This window comes from Sprattus sprattus (assembly GCF_963457725.1).
Source record: "Sprattus sprattus genome assembly, chromosome: 18".
NCBI lineage: Eukaryota > Metazoa > Chordata > Actinopteri > Clupeiformes > Clupeidae > Sprattus > Sprattus sprattus.
In genome coordinates this window covers 21445091-21460472 of record NC_137916.1, presented here as the reverse complement: position 1 = coordinate 21460472, position 15382 = coordinate 21445091, and the positions used below count along the sequence as shown (strand labels likewise).

The 15382-nt window shown below is 47.0% G+C and overlaps 1 protein-coding gene across 1 annotated transcript; it reads right to left on the bottom strand.

Annotated features, from left to right (window-relative positions):
* Nucleotides 1-763: 763 nt before the first annotated feature.
* On the bottom strand, nucleotides 764-14976 carry tnrc6bb.1 (trinucleotide repeat containing adaptor 6Bb.1). The gene is made up of 21 exons (XM_080856920.1): nucleotides 14845-14976; nucleotides 13286-13373; nucleotides 13137-13158; nucleotides 12295-12657; nucleotides 9519-12179; nucleotides 9245-9412; nucleotides 8890-9071; nucleotides 8552-8620; nucleotides 8296-8463; nucleotides 7918-8037; nucleotides 7553-7705; nucleotides 7141-7260; nucleotides 6711-6912; nucleotides 6222-6386; nucleotides 5885-6043; nucleotides 5653-5796; nucleotides 4885-4977; nucleotides 4439-4651; nucleotides 3860-3930; nucleotides 3247-3386; nucleotides 764-2893 (listed from the first exon to the last, which is right to left on the bottom strand). Exons 2-21 carry the CDS (start codon nucleotides 13340-13342, stop codon nucleotides 2239-2241), a joined length of 5925 nt encoding a protein of 1974 aa, XP_080713046.1. The 5' UTR covers nucleotides 13343-13373; nucleotides 14845-14976; the 3' UTR covers nucleotides 764-2238.
* Between the last annotated feature and the right edge of the window lie 406 nt (nucleotides 14977-15382).

Sequence of the window (15382 nt, the reverse complement as noted above, 5' to 3'; positions counted from 1 at the left end):
TCAACAATGTTGTCCATGCATACACATATCCATACGAGGGACAGATACACTTCACAAAAATATTTCATATGTATCTCTCTGCCTCATTATGTATACATCCATTTCATTATACTATGGCATGATACAGGTAAGGTGTGGGATGTTTAAGGATGTGTGTGTGTGTGTGTGGGGGGGGGGGGGGGTTGGTTGTGACCCCTCGGGTGTACAAACGGTGGTTATTGGTTATTATAAAGGACAGCAATGACAGGACCCAACAGAGGTCATTACATGGATTAACCTAGACTCATATGGACTGGTCTTACAGTTTCTCTAACCACAGGTGAAGCTATTCTTAACTACAGGTCTGCATACATGGAAGTGAGATCAGCCTTACACATCTGTTTGTGGCTGCACAGGTCTTAAGACAGCAGAACTCATTACTATCTATTTAAAACTAAATCCAGTTAGTCAGTCTTAGTGTCTACTTGGGTCTCCTAAGGTAGATTTATTGTTTTGTAAATGTATCATTGTTTTCCAAATGTATCAATGTGCAGAACAGTTTTTCAGTGTCAGTCTATGTCCTGATAATGGGTAGAGGGTAATGGTTGGTGGTCTCAAAGTTGTTGGATGGGTTTTGTATGAATGATATGTTTGGTGGTGGTGGGTTTAGTGGGTCAGAGGCACTGGACAGAGGCTCTTGTGCGAGACTCATCAGAACCTCTGATCATAGATACCCTAAAATCCTCTCCAGTGAACTGTGAATGAGCAGAGACCACAGGACAAGTGATAGCCAATACTTTCATATTTATTATACCTCTTAAATCTTTTTTTCTTAAATAAAGTTTCTCTTTGTAAAATCTCAAATCAAAACACTGAAAGGAGTGTTAAAAGTCTCTTAACTTAAAACGATAAACAACAACATAACACACACAAATATTACAACAGTTCTTAGGCGTCTGTAAATATCTTTGCTGCGCTGCTCAGTCTAGTAAGATTTGGCATGGTCTTTCGAGATGCATATGCCTTCTGACGGGTGATTCTGAAAAAAAGGTTCTCTCAATCATTATTGCAGGTCGGCCAATAAAAAAGACTACACAGAGTACCCTAAAAAACACTTTAAAATGAAAAACAACAATATTAGTGCCAATGTTCATGAGCACACAACCAGCACGTAGCGTACAGAGCACACTGAACGATACAGACGTTCTGTAAAGCAGCTTCACAAACAAACATTCAAGGAGACGAAAGAGTGATGTTTTTGCGCAAACACACATTAGAAAAAAAGTCTCACTCCCATGCACGCATACACAGACACAGTCTATGCATTTGGTCTCACTCGCACACATTCACAACGCAGTGTCCTCGACACAGTACCTGGCCACCTACAGAAAATGCCTCAAACAGCCAAACAAAATAATAATAGTCAAAAGAATTATTATATTAATAATGATAATGACAACCACTAAGATGACCATTGACAAGAAAGGAAATAAAACAGTAGGAGGTTGGGGTTTGACCGGAGCAATGACAATACTGGGTGTTTCACCGCTCAAAATGGAGCAACACAAACATGAACTGACAATCACAATAACACATGGTTTTCTACTATGGATCTGAGCAGTGTATTTGCATGTGTTTTGATTCAGTGTCCAGAAGGGACTTTAAAAAAGAAAGAAATTGCATGTTGCCCTACATCACATATGATGTTCGTAACACTGTTACAATGACTATCTGTTTTCAAGGCTTTTCTGGATTTGGATGTGCATGTATAACTCAAATAAGTCTCCAGCTGAATAGGATCAAGTTCCGTTAAGTGCCTCAGGCTTACGGACTTGGACTTTTCAAATGTTCAAGTCTAAGCAGTTGAAATCTTCATTTGTGAAAGAAGGCCTTGTACTTTTTCTAGAACAGTCCCTGCATTCAGTTACATTACAGGAAAATGCGTACAAACATTTTTTTTTCTCTGTTGAATTCTGCCACACTGGATGAGTAAGTACAATTTGTGTCAGTGTTTTTGTTTGTGGCTATCCCTAGTGTATGCACATCTATTCTTCCAGTGTACGTTGAAATTCCTAACGGTGTATGTGTTCATGTGTGTATCCACGTGCAGTGTGTTTGTATTTGTATGCAGCGTGTGTATGTGTGTGTCTGTTTGTGTGTGTGTGTGCGTGCGAGTGCATGTGAGTGAGTTTCAGCCAGTGTATAAGCTGTGTCCTTGTGTGAGTGTGTGAGTGTAAGTGTCTCGTCGGCTCAAGGTGGTCAGATGGCATCAGTGCCCCCACCCAGCAGGTCACCTGGTAACAGAGCACCAGGGCTGCTGATTTGGTGTCTGTCCTCCATTTGGGGGACCCCCCACAGGCTGCTGCCACCGCTACTGCTGGGGTACCCAGGGGTCATGCCACCCCAGAGCCCACCACGCCCTGGCTCCACCACCACCCCAGTCCCTCCCCCCATCCCTACTCCGTCTCCCTCCCCTTCCCCAGCCCCGTTGGTGCTCCACTGGGAGAATATTCCCAGGCCGGATCCCTGTGGCGAGGAGGCGTCCAGAGGAGAACCAGTTACGTCCAGGCTCTGCCAACCTGTGTTGGAGGGCCCCGCACTGCCCACAGCCCCTGCCTCGGCGCCATTGCTGCTCCCGCCTGGCAGTGTTCCTCCTCGGGCTCGCTCACGCTCACGGTCGCCCTTTCGGGCTCCACCACTGCCGCCACCACCACCCCCACCACTGCTGGCCCCTGCTGTGCCTGGCCCTGCTGAGCCTGGGGCTACCCCAATGCCTCCTGGGGCTACCCCAATGCCTCCTGCCCCACCACTGCCACCAGCCCCACCGGCTGCAGCCTGGGAATGTGCGAAGTATCGAGCCACATCCTCCTCGCTCACAAACTCAGCCAGTATGGTGGTGTTGCCCAAAACACACCTAGAAAAGAGAGGGACAACAGTATGATTAAAATGAAGAATATCTTCAAAAAAATATTTGTATCACTACTGCATCATTGACAAATCAAGTACTAAAAATAATATCTTAATAATGATTTAGTTCTATGTTCCTAGATGATGTAGTGGGTTTACAGTCGTCTTTAAAAAGACATGCTAGTCCGTCGTACTATGCAGATGCAGATGCAGCACAACTAGGTTCATTTTCAGAATCTACAGAATCCTGTTCAGCTCAATGTATGAATCTGAACATGTACAAAGACGATGTGAACATGGTAAACAGGACCGTCTGTCATGTGAAAGGCAATAGAGTGGGAGTGCAGATCTAGGACATACATATGCAGGGCACACTGAGCCTTGGCTGCTTCCTGCGGGGTGCTGTAGCGAATCAGAGCGCTGCCTTGGGTCAGACCCAGGTGAAAGGTCAGTAGAGGGCCGTGCTGCATGCAGATAGTCCGCAGAGTGGAGCCATCGATCTGCAGGCAAAACAAGTTCAAGAGGAAAAACATTGAGGTCCCATTCAGTGCAAGAGTGCAAGAAGGTGAAAAGAATCAGAATGGTAGGCTATAATACTCAGACTATGATATTCATTCATACATTTTCTGCCCCCCGTACTTCGACCAATCCAACACCTCCATCATGCTTGTCATTCATGCAGCCTCTGATTGAAATGGACCAAACCATTTTTACAATCCAATTAAGTCAAGGTCACGCCTGATAACAATTCACTGGCATTAAAAATCTACAGAGGGTGAATGCAGATGAAGCGGAGGAATGTGTTCTATTTCACATACAGGTAACCATCCCTAGCCAACCTTCAAGAACCATTTGGTTTTACAGCCCCCATAAATCCAGATGGAGGGTGGGCAACCATTCATGAAGTTGAACATTTTACTACCCGTGCTTATTTACACTACTGCAAGTCAAATTTCCATTCACCCTGTCGTACCTGGGGGGTAAGGTTGCTTAGCAGCAGCCAGCAACTTCCTCTGGGGGCTGTACCATCACTCCATGCAGAATCTGACCAGAAACAAAATAATAGTATGAATCACACAGAGAAGTGCAAAGATCGATGCAGTTCATGTTAACTCTGGAATGGTTCATGTGGTATGATGGCAGGATTTTTAACAAACACCTATTCTTCATTCACTGTTTACATGGCTAATAATTCATCAAGTCCAAATGTAAGTGTGTGTTTCAATTAAATCAGTTCTTAACCATTGACCACTTTACCATTTATGCTATTTTAAGGGTGTAAAGAACTTTCCAAAACACAATAAAAACAGGTTCTCTACAACTGAAGAAGAAGAAATGACTGCTTAAAAGGGGAAAGGGTGCAAAGAATACCTCATATTGACTTCTCACATCAGACAATAGCAGCACTTTGCAAAGTGAGCCACACACATGCGCCCACCAAACAAAGCGATGTATCTTTAGTTAGGCATCCAACTTTGCAACTGAATGCTATAAAACAGTTTTGGGAACCTCCACATGCAACCATCCACAGCAAACAGCTTGAGATTGTTACCTGACTCAAATCGGGCCTCTTGGCTGCTCCCTCCCCCCCAGCCTCGGGCCAACCGCGGTCCTCCAGTGGGCCAAGGTGATGCCATGCTCTGCTTCTGATTGGTGAGTCCAGGAGGTGGGCGTGAGGGGTGAGAGCTGTTGCGATTGGTTTTCCAGGATTTACTATGTCCGATTGGTTCAGGGGGCCAGCTGGATTTGTACTCCGAGTACTTTGCTGTAGCATAGTAAGAACAGTTCCAATTAATATTAAATACAGACAAGTCAGTACAAGTACCACGCCCATTTCTGCACTGCCAAATACTTACACCGTGTTTCATGCAAATCTCACTGTGGTAAAACATTTTTGCTTATGATGTGATTGCCTGGTACAGCACTGCTATAGTTCAGTATTGATTAAACACATCTTTGCACAATGAATTAACAATGATAATACTCCATTACCATTACCTGAGCTGTGTGCATTGGTGAGGGGACTTTCTGAGGCACTGTAGGGCCAGGCACCTGGTGAAGGCAGCAAGGTGTTGAGGGCAGGGTTTGAGCCTGCAAGACACGGGAAGCACACAGTCAATGTGACACAGAGCACATTCACAGAGAACTTGTGTACTTGAGGTGTATTTATGAATCAATGAATCAACGCTCGACGTATACAGTCTCAAACCATCTTAACTGGATGCAAAACATATTTGATTGATGCATCAACTGACTACACACAACTGCCTACACTGTATGTTTGCCCAATTTGGTGTGGTATGGAGATTGGCTCTATACAATAGATGGGTTTTAGGACTCACTATGCATATGTTTGCACATTAATTCCTACGTAAATCTCACAAACTAAAAAGAGGGGTCACCCACCCTGAATATATTTAGGGACACTTCCCTTCCTGATCAGGATTTAACTGTCAGAACCTTAATATGCTGCAATAACACGTAAAGGTACTGCAAATCAATGTTAAGAGTTTTTGCTAACTTCCCCCAGAGATGTAGGAGCCCAGACCTTCCTATCAGTGTGCAGCACTGCTGGGCCAGGATGCCCAGTCCGTTGAGAAGTTTCCCCAAGTTGTTAATACTTCACTACCACTTGGTCAAATAGAATTAATTGTCAAACATCAATGTTAATTTCACTATCACCTAATCACATAGTCACTTCATATCTGAAACATCAATGCCCAGTTCTCTCCCTTTCTGCCATGCAGTGGTGCAATATAATTATACCCGTGTTATCTCGCAGTAACTGATGGTCCGTGTCACTGAGATTAGGCGGATCGTGGGGGGTGAGCACACCTCCTGGGGTCACGTAGGGGTCAGACTCTGGGTCAGCACTCTGGATCCCCTTCCAGGGCACTCCGGGCTGGAACTCTGTCACCAGGACAACCACGTTACCATGAAATCCATTCAACTTTACTGTCAAACACTGCAAAAACAGGTGAAGGTCTGGAGGTCTTACCAGGGGGCCAGCTTGATTGACCAATGATGGGACCCTGACCCATGCCAGGGGTCCTTTGCCAGTTGTCTTGAGAAGTCATGCCAGAACCATCCCCTCCAAGCATGTCATACTGAGCATAAGGGGTGCTGCCGATGAGTTTGCCTGGGGTGATCAAGGGTCCTAGGGAAGAAGAGAACAAGATAGGAAGTTTACAGTTAAAGTGAAAACAAGAGCTAGTAATGTTTAATTTAATTTCCTATACATTACATGGTTTATTAAAAGCTTCCCATGCTTAAACAACACCTACGAAATAAATACTTTGACTGTGGCAAGGAAAACCTTTGTCCTCTTCACTTACCATTCTTGTGGAGAGCTTGGTCAGGAGGTGAGGGGGCTGTGGAGTGTCCCTCCATCATCCACTTGAAGCGAGACTGCGGCCCCACGGAGTCCTTCACGGCGCCCGCCGCCCCCACCATCGCCCCTAGCTCCAGCCCTGACAGGTTACCAGCCACAGAGCCATATCCTGACGGAGGGCAAAAGCAGACAGGGGACACAGGCGATGAATCGTGCTATCTGCTATTTTTCAATTTAACCCAAGACAGTCGATACTGGAGGAAGAGCCTCCTCCATTTGAAGAATGAAATAACCATACAGACACTGCTGAAATATAAGTCAGTTAGGAAACTGGTCACTGGACTGTTGTTAACTTGTTACTGCATAGTTATACAGTCTACACGGCAATGCTTTTTAAGTTTTAAAGATAAAGGCTCGCTGTTAAGTAACCTGCAATGGAGTGACAAGACACAAATATTAGGAGACTGATCAGAACTTTTCATGCTCAACTAACCTGGGTATCCCCCCTGGGTTTTGGCTTGAAGTTCAGCCAGCGTACCACCCAACCCCGGGTGCTGGAGGTGCTCGGCCATTGGGTGTTTGGGTGGTGCTCCTCCCAGGTGGGAGGGAGACAGCTTGGAACCCACCGTCCCGACTCCTCCAACTCCCTGCTGCTGCTGTCTCTGCTGCTGGAGAACGGCCATGATTCTTGCCAGCTATGAACAGCAGCAACCACACACAGGAAGAGAAGTAGAGTTTATTATACAAAATGGTTTGTTTATGTCATGTTGAAAATTACATAATTGGACGACCTTGTGGCAAGTGTTTGCAGAGGCTTTCACAGACAGTCTCCTCCCCCCCCCCCCGAGTTCACTTAAGCACGCAGACGCCCATGGCAACGTAATAGTGGCTAAGTGCCAACTCTGCCGGCTAATGCAGCCTACCTGCTGTGGGTCTGGCTGGTGGCGCATGGGCTGTGGGAACTTCCTCTGGTTCTGCAGAAGCTGTTGCTGTTGCTGCTGCTGCTGCTGTTGTTGCTGCTGCTGCAGAAGCAACTGGCAAGCCTACAAGACATGGGTCATGCAACACATGAGTCTGTCTGAGAGGGAAAAGCCACACCATAGCCTGCCTAACTAGCTAATAAATACACAACCTTTGATAAGCTGTCAAGCCTAGGAGAGCAAGACATGAATTCACCTGAGAGAGGAAAGAGCATGCAACCCATCAAAACACACGCTAGCCCGCCCGTCTACCTTTGCAATACACAACCGTGGAGTAAATAAACATAACTGGTTGCATCCATGTCACCGGAGCTGCAGGACAACAGGGTGGAAATATGTGGCAGGCAATATTTACCAGGATCTGCTGCATATGAGGATGGATGCCACTCAGCATGGCCAGGTGCTGGGGTGAGAGCTGGGGAGGAAACACTCCCCCTGGCACCCCCCCAATCCCCCCAACGAGGTTACCAGTGGGCGGGGGCATCTGCTTCAGCATGGAGCCTGGAACCTACACCGCAAGACAGATTGGGAAGGTGGGAGCGTCATTACTTGTGTGAATCTTGGGAAAAACATCTAGGTATAAATATGTATGATTCCATCTCCATACAGTTAGCTCCCAACAGAACATGTATCCAGACAACCAGGATGAAAACATGTTTTACACCGGTTTTGCAGGAAAATAGGAGAGGGGGAAAAGGACAGCGAGCCACTATAAAGCACCTGAGGGGACAGGAACTGAGGAGGCACTTGTGCACGGATCCCCTGGGTGGGGTTCATGGGGTGCATCCCTCTGTGCTGAGGCATGCCCCCGCTGCCACCGTACACGCCATGGCCTCCCATCTGAAACAGACAAATTCTCACATTTAGTACATATTTATTTAAATACAATCACAGTTTTTCACATTATGCGTTAATCCTAATCTATTTACAGAACACCAAAGATATACATTTCCCCTTTTATGTGAGCTACATGGATATCAAACCCATGATGTTGGTGTTGTTAGCACCTGGCTTTACCAGTGGACCCCCATAGGAGCACAGTTATTCACTGCCTATATTTTTTATGAGGACATCTCTCTGCCTTGTGTGTTCTGGCACCTTGTCAAAGTAAGGCCCGGCCTCTCCAGGTCCGACCTCCTTTGAGGGTGGTGGTCGGAAGCCGCCTCCGCTGCCGCCTCTTCCTTTCCGCATTTCTCCATTGTAGTCGTTCATCCCCCTCTTCTCGCCTTCCATCCTTTTGTCCTGATGAACACTTGGATCATCATCCTGTCCAAAATTCCATGAAAAATTACACAAACTGCCCATTTCTGTGATAAAAGAAAGCTGTTTAATTAACAAGGCAGACATTTCTCACCATGATTCCCATATTTGAGAACTGCCTATTCACAGGATTCATCCACGATTCGCCACCCTTCATTCCACCCTGGAAAACAATACATTCTTTATTTATACACTTTCAAACCAACAACATTGGATACAGATGTTGTGTCCATAGAAGGTTATGTATGTAGTGACAACCTAAATTATAGTGTACATCAGTCAAACATCTCCCCTGAAATCTTAAAACTACTCTGTTGATATGTGGAGACCACACAAACATCTACTAACATTTTTCTTAAAATTCATCTTAAGGGTTTTGGCTTCATAGAATACAGTAACATTACACACACACATGCATGCATGCACACACACCTTATTGTTGCCCCTTTTGCTTCCGTGGCTCCAGCCAACAGAGCTGTAGGAGGAGCTGTTTCCTTGAGGTCCTGTGCTGTTCCACATGTTAGAGCCTTCCTCCTCCTCCTCCCAGCTGGCGTGGCGAGATGTGCCCATCGAGCTCTCCATCTCACCCCAGCCCTCTTGCATAGTCTTTGATCCTAGAAAACAAAATGACAAATAAAAGCTGACTTAACATAATGAAAGGATAAATGGGCATCTCAAAACCAAAAAGGACTGCATGCATGCATACATACATACATGCATCGTACATACATATAAATATATATATATACATACATATGTTAAGCATACTTTGTATGAAGTAACTCACCAGACTTTATTGGATTGGGAGAGCGGCTGCTCCACCCACTGCCTTTTCCAGGGTCGTCTGGTTCACCCCAACCACTGGATGCCTCTGGGCCTTTCCCCCAGGCTCCTGTCCCATTGTCCACAGAGTGGTCTGGAGGACCCCTGCCTACACCTCCCCACATGGAGGGTGCTAATGGAGAAAAGACGGTTAGCTTCATACATAAAACATATAACCAATCTGAGTAAATCTGTCTGTGTGTGCACTTCAGTTGCAGTTTTTTTTTCTCCACCTTTACCTAGATTTGAATCCCGGTTCATAGGGGGTCCCGTCTGCCTGCCAAGGGACTGCTGCGGCTGGTGCTGCAGGGCCTTCTGCTGCTGCTGCTGCTGCTGTTGCTGTTGCTGCTGCTGTTGTTGCTGATCCTGTTTGCCGTTCTTGTCCCACAGATTGACATTTTTGCTTTTGTAACCGGTCGGGTCACCCCAGGCAGACGTCCCATCGTCAATGTCCATCTTGCGGCTGATTGACTGAGGAGAGGGCTCCTCCCAGCCGCTGGGCTCCGACGAGGAAGCCACCTGCGGGATGGGACCAGACGTCCAGCCGGAACTTTGGCTCTGGTTGGGAGCAGGCGGTGCGCCGCCAGGTCTTCCCCTGCCCTCTTGCAAGGCCCTCGTGTCCGAGTGAAGTGGTTGTGGCTGTGGAGCCTGTGATTGTTGCTGCTGATTTGGGCCTTTCAGTGTGGGTGGCTGGCTGGTTGTTACTGGCTTCGCACCCCAGCCTTGATAAGCTTTGACGCCGACATCTCCACCTCCACCCCAGCTTTTCTTTGGCCTTCCGTCGTCCCAGTTGGACCAAGATCCCTCATCTGCACCACTTCCCTTGCCGTCCTTCCATGAGCTGCTGACCGCAGCAGACTGATTCTGCCTCCAATCCCCAGTGCCCGTCGAGGGTTCCTTCCATCCACCAGTCCCTTTTTCTTCCTGTCCGTCTCCCCAGCCACTGCCTTTCCTGCTGGATGAACTACCCTGTTCTCCAAATTTTCCCCATTCCCCACGATCTCCATCTCTTTCATCCCTTTTAGACTCCCTCCACTCTGCCTCCTCCTTGCCCCATCCTTTTCCCTGGCTTACCCCAGCGTCACCTCTGCTCAGGACCCTGGTTGGTTTTCCGTGGCCGCCTTCCGTGACCGCTGCGCCTTTCGGAACAGCGGAGTCGTGTGATGGGGGGCCTCGCGATGGCAATGAAGTGTTAACGTCATGCCAGCCCTCTTTTGGATGTGCCGAGCTAAACCTCTGTGTAGCAGTTGCTGGGTCAGGATCGCCTGCACTGGTGCTGCTGGGGTACGGAGCGGCATGTCCAGTACGGTTGAAGGATGAAGTAGAAACAGAAGAGCTTTTTCGGGCACCTTTGTCCTCTACCTCCACGTCCCAGGCGACATTCTGATGAATCTGGGTCTGCCCCCAGCCGGTGTTGCACAGAACTCTGGGATCCAAGTCACCTCGTCCAAGCATGTTCCTTAAGGCCACCGCAGGTTCGGGGGTCTGGGGTCCAGAGGGGACCTGGGCCTGGTCATGGTCGTGGTGCTGAGTGCTGGACAAGCAACTGTCCCCTCCGCTTTCCTCTTGACCTGTAAACACCCCTGCTGATCCATCCCCATCCCCTTTCTGATTATCCTCGGCTTTCTCCTCGGCTGCAAAGGTCGGAGATCCCTGCGAGTCCTGCGACAAGCCATCAACTCCACCGATGCTGCCACCTCCACCGATGCTGCCACCTCCACTGATGCTGCCGCGGCAACTGTTGCTGCCGCTCCCGTCCCCGCCGCCGCTGTCTGCTGACGAGCTGCAGGGACGCCGTGCAGTTTCGAGTGCATCTGTGTCCACGTCACCACCCTCCCCGTCCCACCCTCCCTGAGAGACCCTGTGGGTCATACAGCTGTCCTCGTTTCCCAGCACCCCCCACCCGTTGCCACTCACCTGTCCTCCCTTTTCATCAGTGGGGCTACCAGTGCCCCACACACTCCCCCCTTCCATCCCTGTGTCCCATGATTCAGCCCTGGAGGCACCTGTGTTGGAGTTAGACGATGGCAGAGGCGAGCTTTTCCAAGAGGAGGACGACGACACAGCAGAGAATGATGAGGAGAGGTTTCCCACGCCCCCTGGAATCCTGGAGTCCATGTCGTCGTCTCCTTTTTTTGGTCCTGTTTTAACCTCTGACCCCTGATTATCCCTCTGGCAAAGCGTGTGCTCGCCGTCTACAGAGCGTAATTCCTGTGCCTGAAGCTCTTGGTTCGCCGAGTTGGGAGGGGAAGCGTTGGGGACATTGTCTGATGTGGAGGAAACTGAACTTTGAGATAGGGGCGCTTTCTTCTCTATGGTAGCAGCAATAGCCCTCTCGTTCTCATCCTGCGTCAAGGCAGGCCAGGCTGAAGAATTGCAATTTGGATTGAAGTTGGCACCAGACACCTCGCTACTGATGCCAAGTAAACTTTCTTGATTTTCAGGAGGAGGGGAGCCTTTGGACATGGAGGACTGTGCTGTATCTCCGACTAATTCCCCAATTTCAGCCTGAGTAGAGGAGACCCATATCCCACCGGACTGAGGACATTCGCTGGGCGATGATGCCGCGAAGGGACTACTGGACCGACTACCTTTTCCTTCGGCGACCTCTGATCCTAATGTCGTCTGCAGCAGTGGTGGCTGCTGTGGGCACCCATCACTCCAAGAGGCACTACTGTTCTGGGCTCCATAATTTTCTGTCTCTCTTGCACCCAGGCCAGCTTCCAAAATACTGGGCCACTCTTCCAGCTTAGTACCATCCATGATCACCTTGTCCAAGTCCAGAGAGGAGGGCTGGCTGCCAGAGCCCTCCCCCACAGTTGAATTTGCATAACTGGAAGCTGCAGAAGCAGTGGCCGCTGAGGTGGATGACGGGGAGAGAGAAGCCCCTAAGCCAGAATCTGTAAAAGGACACAAAAAAAGAATACTTCAAAAACCCTGCAACAACCCCTCGTGCCATGTGTATTTTATCTCACTTTAACACTCCTCTGTCTCTGTGTCATTTTGCACACTCACCTGAGGCTCCAGCTGTGGTTGATTCGGGGTTATCTCCATGAGAGAGGGGGGGCGTGCCTTCCCCACCGTTACCTCCTCCCAGAAGCATGCAGGAGAGTGGAGGCTGGCCCCTCTTCAGTAGCACTTTGTGGTCCTGCTGGCAACGGAATCGTGGGGGCACTTCGCGGGGCATGTAGCGCTGTGGGGGACTGGATGCGGCGGGGGGCTGTCCGTTGGCCACAACTGCCCGCTTTGCATTGTTCCCACCCGAAGGGGGGCCACTCGAAGCCCCGGGGGCAGGACAGGGGGCCACAGGCACAGGGGGACTTGGGTGAGTCTCCGGGCTAGCTGTCTCTGACTCTGTGGATATAGGCTGGCTTGAATCTGATAACAGGACAGCACAATGGATATATGATAGGGACATAATGGTAGAGTTTAATAGAAGTTTGAATTTTAACTGCACCGTAACACAGGTGAAACTTCTGGAAGTCTAGGAACTCTGATAGTACAATATTCTCAGATGCATTTAAAGCACTGATACATGACATTCAAGTCATCACCACCTTTAATCCCACCAACATTTAGCAATCGAAAGTCTGTAACACCCATGGATACACATGGACTGAAGCATCTAAGTCAAACAATTAAGATGAGTAAAAAAATATGTTCAATGGATTTATATTGAAATATGTTCAGGTTTTACTCAATGCATAGCTTTGCTAAAACGTCAAAGGTAAAATGTTATACATAACCAAGGTGTAACCAAAAGAACACACTGATTTCCTCTACTTCAGATACAAAGAGGCACACCAGTCCTTTGCAGAGACAGTAGGAATGTAGAGGTAATTTACAGTTTCACTCACCTTTATTTTCCTGCTCTGTGCCCTGAAAAGAACAAATATATTCATGATCCACCGTCAAGTTCAGAATAATTTATGCATTGTTGAAAAGTTTAATCATAAACTCAAACACCCAGTAGTACATCCATGATCATATGCACATGACAGCCTACCTCCTGGGAACCTTCCCATATTTTATTTTCTTCTGTCTTGATATTATTGTCTTCCATGAACTACTATTCCCTTCCGTGGTAATCCTCTCTACAAAAACAGCATAAACAGAATATAGTTGTTGACACATCAAGAACTGCATATGACTCTTCAAAGACGTCCAAAACAAACCCAGAGATACAACCATTAAAACTGTAGTGGATAAGTGACTGGTTGACTAGGTAATTTGACCAACGTTACGTCGTGGAGTAACCAACCATTGCCAGCTAAGAACAGCATTGAGTTAAGCCGCTCTAAGGTGAACGGCTACTGAGCTAAATTAATCCAAAACTGTCAAGACACATCATCGTAAAAGCACAAGGCTAACGCACTGAGATATGAACATTTAAACATTTTAGTGCATTTTAACATGTTTAATATGACGATCTTGTTACCTTGCTTTCAGGTGTAGTGTCGATACTTGTAACGTTAAATATAAAGCACCATGAGAGCGTCTCGGTTATTAGAAACACCATGTACCCGATTTGCAAAGCTAACTGACGAAGAGATTTGCTTGACGGTTAACTGTAAGGTTATAGCTCATTTGTAGGCTAAAGGCTAACGTTACCTACCATCCCTTTTCTTGGCAGCTTCAAAACGTAGATGAATGCATGAATTGATTGATTACATTTAAGTTGATTTTGATAGCTAGTTAGCTTTACGAATATCGACGCCTGCCTGAGAAACTTGAGGTGACATAGTAAATCCGACAGCACAAGTACATAAGGAGGTAGCACCGTGCTCGTGCAAATGTTGACGTTACGCCTCCAAGTTTGCGAAGTAGTTTTGCTAAATGTGCTTCTTTTCCCACTTACTGCCTGCGTGTCTTTATAAAGATAACTTAAGTAAATGCTCTTTGCATTTCTCGTTGACTAACTAGCTTCAAGGACCGACAAGATAACGAATGCAAGTTACAAGCACAATCATTGCTATAATCCAACAATGTTTTGAATTGGGTCGAACTTCACGTAACGATAGGTTCCTCAGCTAGGTGGCTAGCGAATATCGAGAGAACCATAACAATACAGATAACGAGACGTCACTGGTTATATGGCTAGATAGGCGACAATGTAAATTGTTGGAAAATAAACTGGCTAGCTAATGTTCGATGTAGGTAAAACTTTGTAAGGTTTCCTGATTCTCAAAATATTGCACTCAATAGCTAGCCAGCAGAGAAACATATCCGAACCGTCCTATGGTAACGTTAGCTAATGTTAACGTTACATTATCAACTTTGCTCAGTACAAGAATGCGGGCGATTGATCTACATATGAGATAACATTATAAGTCACAACAGCGAGCCATCTACAGTTAACAACATAGCCTGGTAGTAAACAAGCAATGTAACTCGACTTCTAAGTTACGTTTTCCAGGTAGCCCTGGCTAGCCAAACGGAACAGTTAGCTGTCGATAGCATAAACAGGCTAATGTTAGCTAGTCAACTGTCGATGACCGTCTAATGTTGGTAACCTATTTGTTAGGAAAATTACATAGTGCAGAAAGCATAACTGCTAATAAATACCTAGTTGAAGGGTCAACTAGAGAAAAAGACTCCTATTGTCCTTTGCGTTGGGAATGAAGATATCTTGCGTTCCTTACTACGATGTGGTTGCTTCTACTCCTCTTACTATCGGCCATTTTGCTTGAACCAGGGTTGTTGACGAACGGCAAAAGCGAAGGCTGGACTAAAGTGAGTCAGATAGCTAACTCGAGCTGCATAGCTAGCTGAGGGAGGGGAGACTTGCAACTGACTACCTCTCGCGTTATGTTATGGAGTTGGTTCGCTAACTTTACAGACTAAAATCCTTCACAGGAGCGAAATATAGGGACCAAATACAAGTTTTTCGCTACTCAACAATATAGCCGTAGCTATACACTGCATGATAACCTGCCTATGCATAACACAATGTTTATTAACGTCAAGACTCCATAATTAGGTAACTTACTTTCCATTGATTGTTGATGTTGGTTATCTGTAACCAAGAGCTGTAATTTACTCCGTTGGTTAAATTAGACGAATGCCTCTGAATAACACGGCTAAATAGTACCTAAATAGTCGT